The sequence below is a fragment of the Anolis carolinensis genome, unplaced genomic scaffold (genome assembly GCF_035594765.1).
Source record: "Anolis carolinensis isolate JA03-04 unplaced genomic scaffold, rAnoCar3.1.pri scaffold_13, whole genome shotgun sequence".
NCBI classification, from domain to species: Eukaryota; Metazoa; Chordata; class Lepidosauria; order Squamata; family Dactyloidae; genus Anolis; species Anolis carolinensis.
In genome coordinates this window covers 16,814,705-16,832,261 of record NW_026943824.1, presented here as the reverse complement: position 1 = coordinate 16,832,261, position 17,557 = coordinate 16,814,705, and the positions used below count along the sequence as shown (strand labels likewise).

The 17,557-nt window shown below is 39.8% G+C and overlaps 1 protein-coding gene across 1 annotated transcript in view; it reads right to left on the bottom strand.

The window, feature by feature from the left end:
• Nucleotides 1-17,557, bottom strand: part of LOC100557062 (cytoplasmic phosphatidylinositol transfer protein 1) — an 81,567-nt gene that overhangs the window by 19,775 nt on the left and 44,235 nt on the right. The window contains exons 5-8 of the mRNA XM_062964622.1: nucleotides 16,396-16,403; nucleotides 14,111-14,182; nucleotides 8,557-8,652; nucleotides 6,673-6,828 (exon numbers count right to left, since the gene is read on the bottom strand). Coding sequence (XP_062820692.1) covers nucleotides 6,673-6,828; nucleotides 8,557-8,652; nucleotides 14,111-14,182; nucleotides 16,396-16,403 — 332 coding nt within the window. The remainder of the gene's footprint in view (nucleotides 1-6,672; nucleotides 6,829-8,556; nucleotides 8,653-14,110; nucleotides 14,183-16,395; nucleotides 16,404-17,557) is intronic.

The window sequence follows — 17,557 nt, the reverse complement described above, 5'->3', positions numbered from 1 at the left end:
TTGTGCTGCTGAACTACCGACTTATTGGCAGTTCAAATCCGTGAGATGGGGTGAGCTCCCATCCGTCAGCTCCAGCTCCTGCCAACCCAGAAGTTTGAAAACATGCAAATGCGAGTAGATAAATAGGTACCGCTTCGGCAGTGAAAAGGCAAGCAATCTTGCTGGCCACACAACCAGGAGGTGATAACGCAGACTCCTCGGCTTGAAAATGGAAAAAAGCTCCTCCTCGGAGCCAGATATGAGCACGGCCTCCAGAAGCCGGAAATGAAAGGAGAAGCCTTTGCCTTTGTTTGTGTTTATGTGTCTCATTGTATATGACTGTAAAGGCATTGAATGTTTTCCTATGTGTTTAAAATGTAATCCATTCTGAGTCCCCTAAGGAATAATAAGTGTATTATTATTATTATTATTATTATTATTATTATTATTATTACTACTATTCACACCGCTTCCAAAATCCGGAAATGAAAGGAGAAGCCTTTGCCTTTGTTTGTGTGTCTTCACTGTATATGACTGTAAAGGCATTGAACGTTTGCCTATGTGTGTAAGATGTTGTAATCCACTCTGATGCCCCTAAGGAAGGAGGGCAGATTATAAATAAAGTGTATTATTATTATTAGCACCGCCTCCAGAAGCCAGAAATGAAAGGAGAAGCCTTTGCCTTTGTTTGTGTTTATGTGTCTCATTGTATATGACTGTAAAGGCATTGAATGTTTTCCTATCTGTGTAAAATGTTGTAATCTGCTCTGAGTCCGATTAGGGAGGAGGGCGGAATATAAATAAAGTGTATTATTATTATTATTATTATTATTATTATTATTATTCGCACCGCTTCGAGAAGCCGGAAATGAAAGGAGAAGCCTTTGCCTGTGTTTGTGTGTCTTCACTGTATATGACTGTAAAGGCATTGAACGTTTGCCTATGTGTGTAAGATGTTGTAATCCACTCTGATGCCCCTAAGGAAGGAGGGCAGATTATAAATAAAGTGTATTATTATTATTATTATTAGCACCGCCTCCAGAAGCCAGAAATGAAAGGAGAAGCCTTTGCCTTTGTTTGTGTTTATGTGTCTCATTGTATATGACTGTAAAGGCAATGAATGTTTGCCTATGTGTGTAAAATGTTGTAATCTGCTCTGAGTCCCCTAAGGAAGGAGGGCAGATTATAAATAAAGTGTATTATTATTATTATTATTATTATTGACAAAACGATGTTGTATGACACAGCAAACAAGATAGACATGCTGGATTTCGTTTCACAAAACCACAAGTCGAACTCTTCCCAAGTGTCTAGGACAGTGTGATGTATTTTCGGATGATGCGTGCAGATCCCAGCAGGGTGGCCTTTTGCAGTTGGCAGATCGTAATTTTGTCAATGTCTATTGTTTCCAAATGCCGGCTGAGATCTTTTGGCACGGCACCCAATGTGCCCATCACCACCGGGACCACCTGCACTGGTTTCTGCCAGAGTCTTTGAAGTTCAATCTTGAGGTCCTGAGAGCGGCTGAGTTTTTCCTGTTGTTTTTCATCAATGTGACTGTCACCTGGGATGGCAACATCAATTATCCAAACCTTGTTCTTTTCCACATATTATATTATTATTATTATTATTATTATTATTATTATTATTATTATTATTATTATTATTATTAGCACCGCCTCCAGAAACTGGAAATGAAAGGAGAAGCCTTTACCTTTGTTTGTGTGTCTTCGCTGTATATGACTGTAAAGGCATTGAACGTTCGCCTATGTGTGTAAAATGTTGTAATCCGCTCTGAGTCCCATTAGGGAGGAGGGCGGAATATAAATAAAGTTTATTATTATTATTATTATTATTATTATTATTATCATCATCACGGAATATAGTATCTAAGTTATGGAGCCGTGTAGTTAAATAGTTCTACACATGAGTCTATTGCAGGCATGGGCAATTTTCGGCCCTCCAGGTGTTTTGGACTTCAACTCCCACAATTCCTAACAGCCTACCGGCTGTTAGGAATTGTGGGAGTTGAAGTCCAAAATAACCAGCAAAGGTGCAGTTCCTGTCTCGCCCACTAGGGGGCAGCAAAGCACTCAGACTGATTTCCCACCAGTTGGAGGAGACTTTTTATTTGGATTTCCTATAAAGAACTTTCAATTTCTGTTTAATTTGAGATTAAGCAAAACTGGAAAACAAAACGTCAATGTCCCCAGCCAGGTTTCCCAGCCCAGATCTGATTCTAACTATTCTGTGCTTGCTTATATTCAAAGTTCTCTTGTTTAGGTCTTCAATAATATTGAATTTGACTTGGTTTCTAACTATGCAAGTTCATGTAATATTTTTAATGTATGGAGTTTTGTAATTGGGTTCTTATGCACTTACTTGTTTGTTTGGTACATGAAAGACCTATGGTCTAAACATTAAATAAAATTGTTTGATTCCAACTCCAAAGTTCCTTGATATTAAGACCAATCACATCAGGGATAGGTTTAGATGGCCTTTGGGGGTCCTTTCCAACTCTGAGATTCCTATGATATTCAGACTAAACACACCAGGGACAGGTTTGGATGACCTTTGGGAGTCCCTTCTAACTCTGAAGTTCCTTGATACTCAGTTAAACACATTTATTATTGTTGTTGTTGTTGTTATTATTATTATTATTATTATTATTATTATTGTTATTATTATTTATTAGCAACATTTATATCCCGCCCTTCTCACCCCGAAGGGGACTCAGGCTGCTTACAAGTTATAAGTACATACGATATATTATATTATTAGCATAGCACAATATAAGCATTATATATTACTATATTGTATTATAACATCAGAGGTAGGTTTGGATGGCCTTTGGGGGTAACTTCCATTTCTGAAGTTCCTATGATAGTCAGACTAAACACACCAGGGACAGGTTTGGATGGCCTTTGGGGGTCCCACCTTCCAACTCTGAAGTTCCTTGTCAGTGTTTTTGTTGTTATAGTGTGAAATGTTAAATTCAATTGTTGCTGTTGGATTGTGTCTATGTGTTCCGGCAAGCTTTCCAGCAGCACAGAAGTTAATTACATGCCATCCCTGATTGATTGCCTGCAGGGCCAATGGGTCAAGACTTCTGTTTCAACTGCGTGGACGGAACATTCGTCATGAACTGTGGAATGCTGGGAGGTGCCTGCTAGCACTGATAGCAGACTCAGCGAACAGAAAGGACGCGCCATGCTTTGTGCCCTTGCTGGGGAACATGTGTCCTGACAGTGATGGCGTTTAGTATTGTATATAGCTTGTAAATAAAAGTATAGTACCGCTGGGATCAGCAGATAATTTACGACTGCGGTGTCGTTTTGTCGGTGCCACTTTGCCGATGCTTAAGTGGTCTGACTGGTGAGAAGAAGGTGAGAGACCTGACTCATAAATAAAACTGGTACAAGATGCAATACAGATGGTATTACACCCCAGAAAAATGATCAAAATTTAATAAAAAGAAATCTAATATGTGTTGGAAATGTGGGGAAAAAATTGGGACATTTTTTCATCAATGGTGGACCTGTGAGAAATTAAAAGAATTTTGGAAGACAATACATCAAATAACACAGGAAATCATAGGAATCAAATTTAAATTAGAAGCTGAAATGTATTTACTAAGCTTTACAAATTCAAATACAAATTCAAATATTTTTCTACATAAGCACTGCGGCCAGACTAACAATAGCGAAAGTCTGGAAAGGGGAAAAACAAAAAACAATAAAAAAAGAGAGAAATGCAGCTTGAGCAGAATGAACTGTTGACCCAGCCGACCCAGTCGGCCATAGATAACAGCCAGGATGACATTCCCATGGGAATTAATGAGCAAGAGATGTCTCAAGCCCCGGTGTCTTCAGCCCCGATAAAGGTGCAAGATAAGGAGGCCCTTGAAGGGGCGTCATCATTATCTAGGGCGGACCGGTTGTTATGGAAAGGAGTTCAGCCTCGTAGGAGTGTAAGATTGGCAGGGAAGAGAGAGGCCTCCGCAGGAAAGAGAAATGCATTTTTGGGTTGCTTTTAAAAGTGTGTGTTTTGGGATAGGTTTTTGTCAAAGCAAATTCTCGCTTCATCTGAGTGGATGTTCCTGCTTCATGCCTAAGAGAAGTTTCCTGTTCCTGGATCTTTGAAACTTTTGGGCCTTTGTTCTTTGGGATCTATCGTCTACTGTTTTGGCTGTCGTTTTGTCGGTGCCACTTTGCCGATGCTTAAGTGGTCTGACTGGTGAGAAGAAGGTGAGAGACCTGACTCATAAATAAAACTGGTACAAGATGCAATACAGATGGTATTACACCCCAGAAAAATTATCAAAATTTAATAAAAAGAAATCTAATATGTGTTGGAAATGTGGGGAAAAAATTGGGACATTTTTTCATCAATGGTGGACCTGTGAGAAATTAAAAGAATTTTGGAAGACAATACATCAAATAACACAGGAAATCATAGGAATCAAATTTAAATTAGAAGCTGAAATGTATTTACTAAGCTTTACAAATTCAAATACAAATTCAAATATTTTTCTACATAAGCACTGCGGCCAGACTAACAATAGCGAAAGTCTGGAAAGGGGAAAAACTTCCTACTCCCGAGGAATGGTTAATCAGAATCTTGGACATGATACAAATGGATAAGCTAACACAAAAAATAAGAGAGGGTAAAAATAAAAGAGACTGGACAAACTCCATAAAATTCTTGATAAAAAGAAGAATGGACTTCACGATAGACTTACCTACAATATAAAACGGTTTAAGCGAAAAGAGACTAAGGGAAAATACCAATATGTAATCAACGAAAGAGAAAACTCCGAGGTCAAGATGGGAAGTCAACCAATTTTTTTTCTCTTTTTTTCTTTCTCTCTTTCCCTCCCCCCCCTTTCCGGTTTTCTCTCTTCACCTATTTTCAGAACCCTTTCACCCCCCTCGCTTTCCTATCAATATATTGTTCCACCACTTTTGATGTACTTCTTTACAAAATAATGAGACAAAATAAGTCGGGGTGGTGATTAACCCTTGACACTCCTATGATATTCAGACTACGTAAATCAGGAATAGAGTTAGGGTTCTGTGAAAATAAGTAAGGATTCCGTGACCAAAACAATTTGGGAGCTGCTGCTCTGAACACAACACAAGCTTTGCCGCCTGCTCACTGTGGCCTCCCTCCAGCTGATGCTCAGTACAAATGCCTTTGTGGCCATTCCACACTCCGGGCCCGATCCCCAAACGGCGGGCCTTCCCTCTATCTTGTTGTGACTCAGCCACAGCATAGCCAGAGTGAGGATGAAGAAGGGGATTCTGGGTTTCAGATACAAGAGCCGGATGATGGGATGCAGGATGAATTTCAGGAGGATGGCATGGGAATGGGAATGATACAGGCTGACTCAGAGGCTCGAGAAATGCAGCTTGAGTTCCATATTAAGATCTCCCCCTATTATTATATCTCCTTTTGCTTGTTTTTCAATTTTAGCACAATACTTTTGTATAAATCCTAACTGATTTTTATTGGGTTCATAGATACTTACTATAGTAGTTTCTTTATTATTTAATTTTCCCGTAATCATCACAAAACGTCCTTCCCTATCTACTATTTGTTTCTCTAACTCAAATTTGTGTATATCCTTTATTAATATTGCCACTCCTCTTGCCTTATTTGTCCCCCGGGATTCATATTGTAGTTCCCATCTATTTAGGTTCATCAATTTTGATGTGTCCTTTCCCTTGTGAGTTTCCTGGAGTAGGCATACATCTGTGTGCTCCTCCAATAACAACTTGGCCATTTTTTGCCTTTTAACCGGAGACGATAGTCCATTTACATTTATTGATATAACAATTATTTCATCCCCCATTAATCCGGTTCAAACTTTTCCCACCCTTTCGCCAGGTCTCTTCCACTATTTTAATTTGGTTTAAAGCTGTTCCTAATCCCTGTCCTGAAGCCCCTTGCTTCCCCCCTCTGGATCCCTAGCCCCCCTCCTTGAGGATGGGGCTGCTTGGAAAGACCTCCTCGCAAAAAACAAACAAACAAACAAAAAACAATAAAAAAAAGAGAGAAATGCAGCTTGAGCAGAATGAACTGTTGACCCAGCCGACCCAGCCGGCCATAGATAACAGCCAGGATGACATTCCCATGGGAATTAATGAGCAAGAGATGTCTCAAGCCCCGGTGTCTTCAGCCCTGGTTTAGGTGCAAGATAAGGAGGACCTTGAAGGGGCGTCATCATTATCTAGGGCGGACAGGTTGTTATGGAAGGGAGTTCAGCTTCGTAGGAGTGTAAGATTGGCAGGGAAGAGAGAGGCCTCCGCAGGAAAGAGAAATGCATTTTTGGGTTGCTTTTAAAAGTGTGTGTTTTGGGATAGATTTTTGTCAAAGCAAATTCTCGCTTCATCTGAGTGGATGTTCCTGCTTCATGCCTAAGAGAAGTTTCCTGTTCCTGGATCTTTGAAACCTTTGGGCCTTTGTTCTTTGGGATCAATCGTCTACTGTTTTGGCTTATGGGCTTGTGGATTCTTATGGCTTATGAACTATTGGATTTCTATTTACTCCTTTTCTGCAATCTTGAAAACCTTATTACTGCCTGCTTTGATTTATATCTGCTTTTGCTCAATAAAACTACAAAAGACTTTCTCCTGTGTGTGACTGGGTGTCTATAGCAAGGTGAACTATTCTGAGGTGCGACAATCTCACCTTATGGACGAATTGTTCCACGCGGGTCTGGAGGCCCCACACCTCAAACTTGACGGTCACCAGCTTGTAGGAGCACATGATGGGCGTGGTGTGCTCCCGCCACCCCTCCCGCAAGGGGCCGCGGCCCGTCTTCACGGAGCTGAAATGCCGGAGATCCTGCCGCCGAGGAGGAGAGGAGAAGCAAGGACAGCAAGGGCTTAGAAACAACAAAGAGCTTGGGATCAGAAATACACAACTTGGCTCAAGTCTCTTGTGCTGTCGAATCTAAGGACCTTATCACATGAGTAAAATAGAACAGAGCTTGGAAAGATGACTTAGGCCGGGCTGTGGCGCAGCTGGCTAGTAACCAGCTGCAATAAATCACTACTGACTAAGAGATCATGAGTTCGAATCCCGGGTCGGGTTAAGCCCCCAACCATTAAATAGCCCGGCTTGCTGTTGACCTATGCAGCCCCGAAAGACAGTTGCATCTGTCAAGTAGGGAAATTTAGGTACGCTTTATGCGGGAGGCTAATTTAACTAATTTACAACATCATAAAAACTGCCAGCAAAAAAACAAGAAAAGGAATGAGGAAGTACAGCCACTAGTGGACAGTGAAGCAACAGCTCCCCCTGTGGCCGGAATCGTGAAGCTGGAAAAAAATGTTAAATGCCTCTGTGTCTGTCTATATATGTTGTTTGTCTGTTGGCACTGAATGTTTGCCATATATGTGTTCATTGTAATCCGCCCTGAGTCCCCTTTGGGGTGAGAAAGAAGGGCGGAATATAAATACTGTAAATAATAAATAATAATAAATAAGGACTTTATCACATTATGAAATACTCCGTGAGTACAATAGAACAGAGCTTGGAAAGATGACTTGTTTGGATTCTAACTAAGAATCCTAAAGCCAATCCTTGTAGTCCAAAAAGCAGTTTATCAAAGTGCAGTTCTAAGGACCTGATCACATTAGGACATACTGTATATACTCGAAGATAAGCTGAGTTTTTCAGCCCTTATTTATGAGCTGAAAAAGCCTCCCCTGGCTTATAATCGGGTCAAAGTCAAGCTGGCAGTGGAGCCGGAAGGCCGTTGCTTGCAATATATGATATATTTATCTCTCATCTTACCCTCCCTTAACAGTGTTTTCTTTTCCAAAGCCTCCCTCGCTCTTAACCAAGGGAATATTTTGAAAAGGGAAAGAAGCCCTTGCAAGTCAGGAAGAATATATATATATTAGGCATGTCCGATCGATGAAAAAAATGTTTCAATTCTCGTTTCTAAAGTAGGGGGCGCTGGCGCTGCGATATAGAAAGTATTTCCGATTTTTTTCACCCAAAAATTTCAGATATTTCCGAAAATTCGTAATGATTCTAAATGTTTCTAAAATGGTGGACGCGCATGCGCAATCGCCCAAAAAAAGGAACCAGGGGGGGACTTTTACAGGGCTCTCCCGCCCTCATTTCTTGAACTATCCTCATCAACCCTAGCCCCCGCCTTTGCGTCCATCGTGGAAGCTTCTGATTGGGCGGGTAGCGGCAGCCATGTTAGGCTGCGCTAAGCTCCCATTCTAGGTAGGCTGCAGAAACAAATTTTTTTAAAAAAATATTTTAAAAAATATATTTTAAAAAATTTGGGGGGGGGGGGAATTAACGAAACATTAAGAGACAATTAGAGAATGGGCCAACAATGGTTCGAATTACATTGCTGGTTGCGCTGTGAGACAATGTCTCGGAATGCGTATCAAAAAGCGAGAACAATCCGAAATAATTCCGATATACGATTCAAAACGATTCTTTGGACATGTCTAATATATATATATATATATATATACCCATTAATCTTATAAAAGAAGGACAGGAACAGAGATACAGGGACATGCCGCAGCAGCAGGACCTTCCTACCTCTTTGCTTTGGTAATAGCGCTCCGGGATTTCGTCAAAAGCAATGTCCAGGAAGGTCACTTCGTGGTCTCCTAAGATTTCTTCATTGTGGAAGATCTGGGAAGGCAAGATCTGCATTATATTATCTGCATTATATATAATCTGAGTTATGACGTGACACTGAAATCTATGAAACAAAGACTGTGGGACGTTGCCTTCTCTGAGCTGTGTTCTCGCTCATATGTTTCTTGTTCACCAAATTATCTTAAGAACTTGGATGTGGCCAAATATTACTGCCTATTCTCCAAAGCAAGGTGCAATGTGTTCCCATCCGAAGTGCTTCAAGGTATATTTGCGGGAGTCCCATACTTTGCCCGTGTAATAACCAGGATGCTGAATGTATGGGCCCCACTCGGCCCAAGTCTCTAGTCCTGAATGAAGAACAAGTTAGTTAGCTTAGAATAGGTTGAGGGTTTCCTTCCCCTATGTTTCCTATATGACAATTGGAATGTATCTAATATCTTATCTCCTTTCTATTTCTATTCTCATTCTGATTTGTTGAGGGTTGTAGAAATAAATACAGTAGAGTCTCACTTATCCAAGCTAAACGGGCCGGCAGAAGCTTGGATAAGCGAATATCTTGGATAATAAGGAGGGAGTAAGAAAAAGCCTATTAAACATCAAATTAGGTTGTGATTTTACAAATTAAGCACCAAAACATCATGTTATACAACAAATTTGACAGAAAAAGTAGTTCAATACGCAGTAATGTTATGTTGTAATTATGGTATTTACAAATTTAGCACCAAAATATCATGATATATTGAAAACATTGACTACAAAAATGGCTTGGATTATCCAGAAGCTTGGATAAGCGAGGCTTGGATAAGTGAGACTCTACTGTAAACAGAAGCTTTACCACAGTTTCTGAATCAAGATAAACCCTGCAGTATAATAAAATGTCACTCAGGCTGGTGTAACAAATAACGGCATCTTTACTTCAGTTCAAAAGTTCAAACAGGGCAAAATTATATATACACACACACACACACACACACACACACACACACACAAGCTGTGCCCGGCCACGCGTTGCTGTGGCGAAGTATGAGGCCCCTTCTACACAGCTGGATAAAATGCACACTGAAGTGGATTATATGGCAGTGTTGAGTCAAGATAATCCAGTTCAAAGCAGATAATATAAGATTATAAATGGGTTATATAGCTGTGTGGAAGGGCCTTGAGTCTACACTGCCATCTAATCCAGTTAAACTCTGATAATCTGTATTTTATAGGCAGTGTGGAAGAGGCCTAAGTGAGGCCTAACTCTGCCTGTCCCCTGGGTGAGTGGGTTGCTAGGAGACCAAGTGGGCGGAGCTTAGCATTCTAACTGGCAGCAGTTGGATAAAAACAATTATTCATCTCCCTCTAAATAGGACTTTATTTTTCTTTTCTTTTTTTTTTCTATCAACCTAGAGGCATGGATGATGGGTTTTGTTGTCAATTTTTGAGGTTGTGGGGTGTTTAGTTTTGTTGTTTTGGCGGTTGCCAGGATTCCATCACTCTTTTATATATATACTAGCTGTGCCCGGCCACATGTTGCTGTGGCGAAGTCTGGTGGTCTGGGAAATAAAGTATTGAGGAATTGGTGGTAGTTAAGGTAAAGGGTAAAGGTTTTCCCCAGACATTAAGTCCAGTCGTGTCTGACTCTGGAGGTTGGTGCTCATCTCCATTTCTAAGCCGAAGAGCCGGCGTTGTCCGTAGACTCCTCCAAGGTCATGTGGGATGACTGCATGGAGCGGTGTTACCTTCCCGCCGGAGCAGTACCTATTGATGCACTCACATTTGCATGTTTTCGAACTTCTGGGTTGGCAGAAGCTGGGGCTAACAGTGGGGGTTCTCTCCGCTCCCCCAATTCAAACCTGTGGCCTTTCGGTCCAGAAGTTCAGCAGCTCAGCGCTTTAACACGCTGCGCCATCAGGGGATATTATTTCCTAAAGGTTGTGAATATACAATATTTCTGATTGGTTTTTTTTTGTTTGTTGGAGGCAAGTATGAATGCTGCAATTAGGAAAAATGATTAGGATGTAATGGCCTTGCAGCTTTAAAGCCTGGCTGTTTCCTCCCTGAGTGAATTTTTTGTTGGGAGGTGTTAGCTGGCCCTGATTGTTTCCTGTCTGGAATTCCCTTGTTTTCAGAGTGGTGTTGTTTGCGATATTTTATGTGCTTCTACTGTCTGTGACCCTGAGAAAACAGGATTTGCCAGACTTTGATGATGGGAATACTTTGTTGGGAGGTGTTAGCTGGCCCTGATTGTTTCCTGTGTGGAATTCCCCTGTTTATTTACTGTCCTAGTTTTAGAGATTATATTGTTCTGCATTATTCTATCCCAGTAATTATTTCATATTAAAGAAGAATCTCACTTATCCAACATTCGCTTATACAATGTTCTGGATTATCCAACGCAGTCTGCCTTTTCATAATCAATGTTTTTGTAGTCAGTGTTTTAAATTCATTGTGATATTTTAGTGGTAAATTTGTAAATACAGTACAGTAGAGTCTCACTTATCCAACATAAACGGGCCGGCAGAACGTTGGATAAGCGAATATGTTGGATAATGAGGAATTAAGGATAACCCTATTAAACATCAAATTAAGTTATGATTTTACAAATTAAGCACCAAAACATCATGTTAGAAAACAAATTTGTCAGAAAAAGTAGTTCAGTACACAGTAATGCTATGTAGTAATTACTGTATTTATGAATTTAGCACCAAAATATCACGATATATTGAAAGCATTGACTACAACAATGCATTGGATAATCCAGAACGTTGGATAAGCGAGTGTTGGATAAGTGAGACTCTACTGTAAATACTACATAGCATTACTGCGCATGGAACTACTTTTTCTGTCAAATTTGTTGTATAATATGATGTTTTGGTGCTTAATTTGTATAACGATTACCTAATTTGATGTTTAATTGGCTTTTCCTGAATCCCTTCTTATTATCCAACATATTCACTTATCCTGCCGACCTGTTTACGTTGGATAAGTGAGACTCTACTGTATATTTCTAATCTTATATTATCTGCTCAGAACTGGATTATATGAGGCCCCTTCTTAACAGCTGGATAAAATGCAGACTGAAGTGGATTATATGGTAGCGTGGAGTCAAGATAATCCAGTGCAAAGCAGATAATATAAGATTATAAATGGGTTATATAGCTGTGTGGAAGGGCCTTGAGTCTACACTGCCATATAATCCAGTGCAAATTAGATAATCTGTGGAAGAAGTCTAAGTGAGGCCTAAATCTGCCTGTCCCCCAACTGAATCCTGGCTGTCCCTTGGTTGCTAGGCAACCAAGTGGGCAGAGATTAGCCCTCTAAACTGGCAGCAATTGGATAAAAACAATTATTGCTCTCCCTCTAATTAGGACTTTAGTTTTCTTTTCTTTTTGTTGTATCAACCTTGAGGCGTGGATGATGGGTTGTGTTGTCAAATTTTGAGGTTGGGGGGCCTGTACTTTTGTTGTTTTGTGAATCGCCGTGATGCCATCACTCTTTTATTTATATATATATATATATATATATATATATATATATATATATATATATATAAGTTTTTCTGAATTCACACAGGGAATATAAGGAATAAACAGTCCTTTTAAAGGGTTGTTGTATGTCTTTCAGGTTGTGTGGCCATGTTCCAGAAGTATTCTCTCCTGACGTTTCGCCCACATCTATGGCAGGCATCCTCCGAGGTTGTGAGGTATGGAGTCCTTTTAAATATGCCTAATTTGCCTTATAAATAAACAACTCCCAGAGCAAACGTCAATCAACCCGAAACCAGGCCTGTATGCACAGTTGGCCATGTTGGGGCTGTGTGGCAAGTTTGGTCCAGATCAGCTGGGTTCAGTGTGTGCAGGTGAACTACAACTTCCATATGCAAGTGCCATTGTCCATGGTCCATCCTCCTCCAAACAATGCCAACTGAACTGTTTTTAATACAAACATGTTTTATAAAATACTAGCTGTGCCCGGCCACGCGTTGCTGTGTCTTAGTCTGGTGGTGTTGGTCAGTCTACATTAGGTTGTATTTATGCTGTGAGCTCCACCTTCTTTATACTCACATTAGTAGTAGTATTTGAAGTCTGTTACCTTCTTCAATTTTTGTGTTGATTGATAATTGCTTGAGATCCCTGTTGTCTTTGGTTTGTTGTTAGTTGTAATGTCTGATTCTGCTGAGTGCGGTTTATATTTTCATTGTGGTACAATAGTCTTTTTTTGTTTTGCCTGTGAAGGTGTTTATTATTGTTGTTGTTGTAGTGGTCATGAAGGTTGGATAAGTTAGATGCTACTGTATTGTTTTTTGGAGGCCCAGTTTAGCACTGACTGGCCTCTCAGCCTCAGTGCCTGGCTGCTTCTTGCCTGTGATGGTGTTGATTCTTATTGTTATTGTTGTTGTCATTGTTATTATTGTAATTGTTTTTTTTGGAGGCCAAGTGTGACTGTAGGGTTTGGGGAAGTGTTGGCGTTGTTGTGAGTTTTGTGGGTCCAGATTGTGGTTTTGTGGTGTGGTTGTGTTATTACAACCGGGAGGCAAGGCTTTTGCATTGTGTTGTCAAGTTTTATATTTCTGGGGCGTTTAGTTGTGTGCCAAGTTTCGTATTTCTGGGACGTTTAGTTGTGTTGTTATAGTCACATGCATTGTTGTGAGTTTTATGGGTCCGGATTGTGGTTTTGTGGTGTAGTTGTGTTGTTACAATCAGGAGAAAAGGCTTTTGTGTTGTGTTGTCAAGTTTTGTATTTCTGGGACGTGTAGTTGTGTGCCAAGTTTCGTATTTCTGGGGCGTTTAGTTGTGTTGTTATAGTCACAATGCATTGTTGTGAGTTTTGTGGGTCCAGATTGTGGTTTTGTGGTGTGGTTGTGTTATTACAACCGGGAGGCAAGGCTTTTGCATTGTGTTGTCAAGTTTTATATTTCTGGGGCGTTTAGTTGTGTTGTTATAGTCATGATGCGTTGTTGTGAGTTTTATGGGTCCGGATTGTGGTTTTGTGGTGTGGTTGTGTTGTTACAACCTGGAGGGAAGGCTTTTGCGTTGTGTTGCCAAGTTTCGTATTTCTGGGGCGTTTAGTTGTGTTGTTATAGTCACGATGCGTTGTTGTGAGTTTTGTGGGTCCTGTGTGGTTTTGTGGTGTGGTTGTGTTGTTACAACCTGGAGGGAAGGCTTTTGCATTGTGTTGCCAAGTTTTGTATTTCTGGGGCGTTTAGTTGTGTTGTTATTGCATGATGCGTTGTTGTGAGTTTTGTGGGTCTGGATTGTGGTTTTGTGGTGTGGTTGTGTTGTTGTAACCGGGAGGCAAGCCTTTTGCATTGTGTTGCCAAATTTCGTATTTCTGGGATGTTTAGTTTTGTTGTTATAGTCACTGCGCAAACAACTTTATCATTTTATATATATAGATTTATATATTTTAAATTGTATTGTAAAACTTGTGGAGAGAAAAAGTGGGTTATAAATAAACATCCTCATCATAATCACTTTTCCAAACTCAGTGTATGAGGAACACTCACATTTGTGCTGTCTCCGCAGTTGTCCTCATACTTAGTCTCTATGTAGATGGAAAACTTGGGCAGAAAGGAGCACTGCAAAGAGAGAGATGGGAAGAAATTACAGGATTATGGGCTGTTTTGCTGGTTATTCCTTTCATCCTATGGTGTACTCCCATAGCTCTTTCCTTTTGTATCATTTGTTCAAATTGTGTAAGTTGGCCTCTTTCCCCATTCTTTTTTATCCAGTTCTCGAACCATTGCTCCGACTGTAAGCAATGCAACCATGAGAGTTTAATATCTCTAAATTCTCTCAGTATAGTTTCTTTCTTCATATCCGCTTTTAATAATAATAATAATAATAATTTTATTTTTATACCCCGCCCCATCTCCCCGGAGGGACTCGGAGCGGCTTACATGGGGCCATGCCCGACATAAAAATACAATAACAGCGATAAAACAGTAAAAACAATTTTACACATCAATAAGACATCAACATCAGAAAAACAGTCATAAAAATCAATATACTGCATAAAATATTAAAAACGGGAGGCTAAAACAGATCTGGGCCAAAGTGCAGAAAGACATCACATGGGAGAGGTAGTTTCATGGCTAACAATAATAATAATAATAATAATAATAATAATAATAATAATAATAATAATAATAATAATAATAATAATAAGTTTATTTATATACCACCTCCATCTCCCTCGAAGGGGACTCGGGGAGGCTCACAGCAAAATCAGATACAAAACAATGATAAAATAAAATATGAAACATCAAAGAACAATAACAAAAACCAATAATAATATATACACAGCAGCCGAAAAAACACAACACAGTATTAAAAGCTTTTATCCAATCTCCAATTTTGTCTATATTCTTCCCTATTAGTTTTTTATCCAAAACATTTTTTAAGTTTTTTTGGGGAATGTTTTTATCCATTATTATTGGTGTTAATGTTGAACTTTCTAACAATATTTTTTTTTGTATCTATTCCAAATTTCTGCCACATACCCAGATACATACATACCCACATACATACATACAAACAAACATTTCTCAACATTGTTTTTTTTTTACTCCCTTAATTTCTTTCCTTTTTAAATCCTTAAAAATATATTCCAATTTTTTTTCCTCTGCTTCTTCCGAACCTTCCTCCAACCATTCCAAATCTTCCTTATTTGTCATCCCTTCTATAACTAGTCTCAATCTATGCGTCTACCTAGAACAGCGATTGATTTCAGCACCTTGGTCAGCTCCAAATTCAGACGATCTGTATCTCTGCTACAGATATATAGGCATTTCCCCCTGAAGGCCTTTGCAATCCCTATGTACCTTTATATTTGTTCCTATCTATTTACATTAATTTTATATATGAATTTTCCCCTCATATGTTTGCAAGTCTTTGCAAATCCTATATACATATAGATAGCTAGAGATTTCCATGTGCCTGTATATCTGTATCTATGTGTATACATTATTTTATATATGAATTTTCGCCTCACATGTTTGCACGTCTTTGCAAATCCTATGCAGATATAATTATCTATATACAGAGAGATGTCTAGATATCTATATATGAATATAGATATATAGGGCTTGTAAATATTGCAGGGGAAATGTACACACACACACACAGAGATTTCTAGATAGATATAAACATAGATATATAGGGCTTGCAAATATTGCAAGTGAAATTCACACACACATAGAGAGATTTCTAGATAGATATAAACATAGATATATAGGGCTTGCAAATATTGCATGAGGGAAATTCACTTATGAAGAGAATTTGTAAACATTTCAGGGGGGAATGCATATGTGATTTAGTATATATGAAGTATATAGGAACTGAAGACCTGGTGGTGTCGGCAGGTTTTTGAGTAGTTACATTGGAATACCGCCGATCTCTGGGCCTGAATATATTGCACAAGATTTCTCTAGCCTAAAATGATACACTTTAATATATTGGGTTTATGGATCTCGTCTACTTGATCAGGTTGTGTAAGTATTATTTATTGCTATATAATTGTATTGTTTTATCTTGCTTAATAATGTGTTATTATGTTGCTATGTAATGTATGTGTTGTTTTTATGATTGGAAACAGCCCTGAGTCCCATCCGGGACGGCACCCCATTCCTCCCAATGACTCCATTCCCCCCACAGCAACAGCAGCAACGTGGCCTTTCCCCGCCTCCCGATGTTTATGTAGCATTGATGCCGCTGTGCATGTTTGCCACGACCCGTCCCCACTCGAAAAAAAGAAAAACGGCAAAACACGCAAAGCCATCTCTGCACTTACCGTGTACTCTGAGGCAGCAGCGAGGCAATTTCAGGAATCCGTCAGGCAGCAAAGGAGAGAGACAGAGAGAGACAATGATGAGAACGGGGAGGGAACGGGCTTTCCACAAACCATTGTGGACTCAGATGTATATATCTATCTTATATAATAAACGACAGTGTATGTATGTATGTATGTATGTATGTATGTATGTATGTATGTATGTGGGTATGTATGTATCTGGGTATGTGGCAGCTTTCTGATCGGCTGCCACTTCCACAGGCCACCGTGACCGCCAGGAATGAGAGACCTGGACCAAATTTGGCACAATTAACCCCCATGACCCACTTTACATCCTGGTGAGGTTTGGGGGAGGATGGACCACGGACAATGGGATATGCAGTACTTTCAAACATTTCCTCTCCCACAGACCACTGTTACTCTAACCAATGACGGAGCAGGACCAAACTAGGCACACATACCCCCCATGACCCACTTCACATCCTAGTGCAATTTGGGGGAGGACAGACCAAGGATGATGGGACTTGCAGTACCTTCACTCACTTCCTGAGACCACTGCAACCCCCACCAATGACTGATCAAGACCAAACTTGGCACATAGAGACCCCATGACCCACTCTACATCTGGTGTGATTTGGGGGAGGACAGACCAAGGATGATGGGACTTGCAGTGTGGCCACAACTGTGGTTGCCTTTTTCCCCGTCTCCAATTTCAATGAATGCGGAGACAATCCGGTCTCCAAATCTGAACTTCTGTTCTTTGAGTGATTCATTCAAAATCAAAGGTGTCGTCTTTTTAAAAAGTAGGCATACTATGTGCTGTGGGAGAAGCACTTCTTCAAATACCTCTCTCAATTAATTGGATCCAGTGGGAATTTCCACACAAACAAATAGGAGGCAAAGTCCACGAAACCCACTGCAGAATTGTACTTTTTCTTACATTTGCTGAGTGCTATCTATACCCAACAGTGCATGCAAGAAGTGGCCTTTAAAACCCTAAGCAGGAAAAGAAATCAAGAAGACAAACAGAAAAGTGCAATCTATAATAATAATAATGATAATAATAATAATAATAATAATAATAATAATAATAATAATAATAATATCTAGGCTATATCTGCCTAGAAGATCAGGGGGCAGAGGACTCTTACAAGTCAAACAA